This window comes from Sinocyclocheilus grahami, unplaced genomic scaffold (genome assembly GCF_001515645.1).
Source record: "Sinocyclocheilus grahami isolate Dianchi unplaced genomic scaffold, SAMN03320097.WGS_v1.1 scaffold520.1, whole genome shotgun sequence".
In the NCBI taxonomy this organism is placed as follows: Eukaryota; Metazoa; Chordata; class Actinopteri; order Cypriniformes; family Cyprinidae; genus Sinocyclocheilus; species Sinocyclocheilus grahami.
Window position 1 is genome coordinate 261,521 of NW_015505699.1, and position 5,883 is coordinate 267,403.

Consider the following 5,883-nt stretch of genomic DNA (forward strand, 5'->3'; position numbering starts at 1 on the left):
CCCCCCCAAAAAAAATAATGCTGTCAAACGATTAATCGCATCCAAAATAAACGTTTTTGTTTACATAGTGTAATGTGTGTGTGTACTGTGTATATTTATTATGTATATATATATATAAATACACACACATGCATGTATACATTTAAGAAAAATATGTTACGTTTATTTATTAAATATATTTATCTATAATGTAAAATATATGAATATAAATATATACATGTAAATATTTTAAGAATATATACTGTATGTGTGTGTATTTATATATACATATTAAATATACATAGTACACACAGATATATTATGTAAATAAAAAATATTATTATTACTCCCACTGACAAGTCGGTGTAGTCCCGGACCTTCATGCTTATTTTTTTTTCTTCTTAAAAATTATTTCCATTCAAATCACATCATAAAAATACAAATGAAAAACACTTTGAAAAATATTTATATTTGTCTTATAAGATCAGGTTGGCTCAGAAGGGTCATTTGTACAGAAATCTGACAACTCTGGTTGTGCTGTATGCATTTGATTCATTAAAATGAACCAAGTCATTAGTTGGAACGACACAAGTTGTGCTATATTTATTTGATTCACTAAAAATGGTTAAAACACACTCTGATGGCAATTATATGTTTGGCGAATTGGTGGCCAATTTGAATGAATGTGTATGATCTAATTTGTATGTTTTCATTTAATCTGTTTACTCCCCTAAACAGATTTGCTGTATCTATTTGATTCACTAAAACATCGCTTAGATAACACTCTAATGGCGATTTTTAACTACTTTACATTTGTCAAATTGGTTGGCTAATTTATACGATGTTTTTCGTATAAATCACGTAATACAAATTCATACAAAATTGTCACCTTGTAAAAAAAACTACATTTTTGCATGAGATCAGGTCGGCTCAGAAGACTCATTCATTCAGGAATCGGACTACTCTGCTTGCTCTGTCTGTTTTGTTCAATATTTATAGCTGTGTTGCAGCGCAGTGGAAGAAAGCATGTGTGACTGTTAATGGAACCGAATGTCATGTGGTCGAATCTGTATTGAAGCCTTACTTTACAACCCTTTGAATTTACAGCAGGTGTCAAGGTCAGTTTAAGAACATGCAAAAATAAATATTAGTTTGAGAAAGCAAATATTTCAAATCATTTACCTGTTTTGTGGGATCCCAGGGTGTGTAGAGGCCTGACAGAGAAAGAAAGAGAGACTGATTAATATCATTAGATCTAAGGAGTAATAATTCATAATTGTCACATAATATTCATCCATTTTTCTCTTCACTTTGTTGTCCTGTAGGCGGTGAGGAAAGTTTATTGCATTTATTTGCAAGGTAATTACATCATTAGCTTTGAGCAGATGCCAAACTCATCTTAAATAAAAAGACTAAAACTGAGCCTGCCAAACAGCATTTCGTATCGTAAAGGAGACAGAAGACACTAAACTAGATTTTTGACTTCCAGTCAGTTCTGAATGATTCTGAAATAAGAATGGCCAGAAATGCTTTTAGCATATGTGTTGAATCTATATCACTTTATATCACTCAGCATCACTGGCCTCATTCGTATCGGACAAACATCCGTAGTAAAATGTCTAAGTATTAGTATTAGGATAATCAGAAAATTAGGAAGAAATTTTAGGATTATTATCACTTACAAGAAAAATAAATGGAAATTAGCATTTTTACCATTATTATAACAGCACATTGTATATGTGACTCGCGCTATATCATATATTATGTACAGTACTGCAAAAATAATTTTCTTAATTAGTTTGTCATAATAAAAATGAATTGTTATTAGTGATATAATAAAGCAAGATACTTTATTTATAGACATACTGTATACCTTCTTGAGATAAACATTTGCATTCGATACTACGTTTATTTTTCAGACTCCACTGACATGTTGTTTTTCTTGTTTTATTAAAAAAGTTCCAATGGGGTCAGAAAAACTGATTATAGAATAGTGTGTCTATATTAATAATATTGTATAAATGACCCAAATTACATCTAAATCAACTTTTTTTTTCAAACAATTAATGAAAAATATGACATTATAAATAAAGTTTCTTACTGACTACATTATTTACATGAACAGAAATCCATTTTAATGGTCAGACTGGGTGGAAATAACTGTATAGTTACAACCACACATTTCACTTTTTACAATATGTAAAGAACTACCGCAATACTATTTTATTCTGAGTTCTGAGTATGATATGCATTTGTGATATGACTGTCTGTGATATGAAGACGGTTGTTTAAGATTCATCTGCAATGTGATTAAATCATGCAGGCCAGAGGTGCTATGAGAATAATGAGTTACAAGGCCGACTTTTCATTTCTCAGTCTCGTACATGTTTCTTTCAATTGCACAGCCTATATTGTGAGTCTTTGTGCTTCTCTGTGCATGAGAATGTGCACGCATGTGTACGTCTGGATATGTGTATGTGAGCATTTGTAGGGGAGCTAGACATTTTTTTGCCTACTTAAACTAACAGGATTACATCAAACGCTACATGACCAGGACACGACTTGGCAACGAAGGGCTAAACATAAAGCCTCGGGCAAACGTGCACAGTCGTGATGCTCCACAAGTCCTCCTCCTCCCCCAATGCATCACAAAAGAAGCCATATGGACAAGAAAAAGCAGAGAACTTCGATCTAGCTTGTGGTCAAGGCTTCAAGGATTTGTTCTCTTATTTCTTGATTGCCGCATTCGGACTTAAACACTGAAACGACCTTCAAAAAATTCAAACTTCAAAGTTGAATGCCACGTTCTGTCAGTGGCCTCATGTGTCCTTGGGTTTCATTCATGTCGTGTGTCTCTCTCAGGTGAAGTCTGAAAGGTGAGTCAGATGGAATCACGAGGGATTCGGGGAGACTGTCAGCTCAGAGTTCTCCGAGACCCAGATGGAATAGAGCCAAGAGGATGTAAGAGAGCTGTCTGCACTGCTGAAATGCCACGGCCCTAATGATATTTCCAACAGTACAGGGAGTCAGAGGAGTATAGTTATCACCTCACACCTGCCTGTCCAGTCCTACCTGAGATGTCAATAATCCTCATAAAAGAAGTGCAGAGAGGAAGATGGACAGTGGATTTGTGCTTTGACTGCTGCACTAATAAGGTAGAGAAATGGAAATCGTAAGGACAATTCTGGTTCCTTAATGATTCTTTTAGTACTCTGGGCAAATTTGGAGATAAGAAATACATTTCTTATTGCATTTACCTCCCTTGGCAGTCTGTTGCCAAATGAGATCATTTCTGATTCCAACAGAAATAAATGTAGTGAAATTATTGCAAAAGTTGCATTTATGCACTTGGGTGCAAATGCAATCCAATAACTTCTCCTAAGTAGGTCTGGGTGATATACTGAATATTTGCAGTATGTACATTCATTATGATTTTGCTGGCAGAATTGCATATATACTGTATATACTGTGTGTGTGTGTGTGTGTGTGTGTGTGTGTGTGTGTGTGTGTGTGTGTGTTACAGATTGGTGCAGATTACTACATAACACTACATAACCCGATCAAATAAATATATATATTTTATGTTAATTTAGTGTTGAACAGTAAAGAAAACAAGCCTTGATTTATTTTCAACTAGATTTTTTTACTTTTAGCATTTTTGGATCTGCAACAACAACTGCTAATTAAAATAATGGTCCCTTTGATTCAGTGGTATTTTAGTATTATTTATATACTATTATAATATTTATTAATATTTTGAATTCATTTGAATTTCATTTCAGTTTACGTTTTAGAAATTTTGTTATGAGCTTTTGTCATTGTAATTAGTTTTTTTATATTTTTATTTAGTTTTAATTTGTTTATTTCAGGTTTAAAAATTTTAGCACATCATTTTTTTTATTTCTGTTTTAAGCTCTAATTTTCATGTAGATTTTTACCAAATTTTTTATATCAGCTTTATTTCAATTAACTTAAAAATCATTTAAATAGTTTTAGTTTACAACAACAACAGTGCTCTGATAAAAAAAAAAAACAGTAATTTTAGTCAAGTAATACCTTTAAAAATATATGATATTTATGATATTTAAGAAATATCAAGATATATACTGAATGACAAAATATTGTTCTTTTTTTTAGCTATATCATCCATCCCTAGTCCTAATTAAACACTAATAAATAAAAATATTTTATTATTTGAGGAGAAAAGAAAAGAAAGACTGTCTATTTACCGTCTTTGAATTCAGAATTCTCACCTTGTTCTGGTGTGAAATTATGCTTGTCTTGACATTTACTTGCCCATTCATCCCGCTGCTTTAAATAGATATATTCATGTAAATTTATGTAAATTATGATAATATAAACTCTTAACGTCACCAAGAATAAATTACATCTCCTCAATCAGCATCTATTTCAGAGTATTCCCTCAGTGACACCTGCTGGGAAGCAACACGCTCTGATTGGCCTGTTCGCCGAACGCCCCGCCCCCCTCGAGTCACTCTGCGTTCTGATTCGTCTGCCTGTTTATGTCCACAGCTCAGTGTGGGAGTCGTACTTTAATTAGAGAACTGGGGAAAAGAGCTGTGAACATGGCCGGCGCTGACCGAGCTCTTGGCAGAACGCCGGCAGGAAACTGAATGGTCTGGCACTTAGCCAGTGATTCACACGGGACAGTCTCTCGCTCCCTTACAAGAGGCCTTGGAGTGGTTGCTGAGAGGCCCTTTAAGACCGTAGCCTTCGATATAGTCATGAAACATGCAGAGGAGGTGAGAACAGACGCACAGCGTAATTGACAGGAAGCGTGGATGGAATTACTTGATTGATAGTGGTTTAGTCTTAAGAACACATATCAGGTTTACTGTACACATGGACAGACTGTAGCCTTCTTCAAGATAGTTTTTATTAATTGCCTCATTCATTTTCATTCTAAGAATATCCTAATTAAGAAGGGTGATAAAATATTACGCTCTGCATGGACATTTTAATGAAAGTAAGCACTCCGATAAGTGGACTTGCATGGAATTAGTAGATTAGCTTGGCTCCAGTCTGAATATGCTAATAACCGTCAACAGCTCTTGCCAAGAGATGATACAGTGTGCAATCTTGCGAAGGCTTTGCTAAAATTGCCCAAAAACAGCTCATCAGCTTCAGTTATTCTGAAAGAAAACTTTCAAAAGAGAAATTGAGATGTACTGGTTAGTTTGTGAGGCACAGCACATCTAGAAATATATAATAGGAATGTTTCTCTCCTCTTATTTCAAAATCTTGCTGAATCAAAGCTTAAGGCAAGTTCAGAGCGCTTAGAAAAGACTAAAAACCGAAGCACACAAAGTTACTTTCAGCATTTCAACCAAAACTTTAAAGGAAAAGTTCACCCAAAAATTATACTCTGCGTTCTTTAAATAATTATCATAATTTATGCCAAACTTGGGGCAAATTAACTAATTTAACAGTAAGTATTGGGTAACATCCACATTTGTGACCCTGGACCACAAAACCAGTCATAAGGGTAAATTTTTTGAAATTGAGATTTATACATCACCTGAAAGCTGAATAAATAAGCTTTCCATTGATGTATGTGCAAAAAAAAATCTAAATATTGAGAAAATCGCCTTTAAAGTTGACCAAATAAAGTTCTTAGCAATGCATATTACTAATCAAAAATTAAGTTTTGATATATTTACGGTAGGAAATCTGCAAAGCATCTTCATGGAACATGATCTTTACTTAATATCCTAATGATTTTTGGCATAAAAGAAAAATCGATAATTTTGACCCATAAAATGTTTTTTTGGCTATTGCTACAAATATACCCCAGCGACTTAAAACTGGTTTTGTGCTGCAGGGTCACATTTAACCACAATGATTTTTGTTGTTTAAAAAAAAAAAAAAAAAAAAAAAACTAAA

The 5,883-nt window shown here is 33.6% G+C and overlaps 1 protein-coding gene across 1 annotated transcript in view; it reads right to left on the bottom strand.

Moving 5' to 3' along the window:
• magi2b (membrane associated guanylate kinase, WW and PDZ domain containing 2b) overlaps nt 1-5,883 on the bottom strand; it is a 125,518-nt gene that overhangs the window by 34,436 nt on the left and 85,199 nt on the right. Inside the window, exon 12 of the mRNA XM_016237620.1 lies at nt 1,162-1,193. Within this exon, the coding sequence (XP_016093106.1) occupies nt 1,162-1,193 (32 nt within the window). The remainder of the gene's footprint in view (nt 1-1,161; nt 1,194-5,883) is intronic.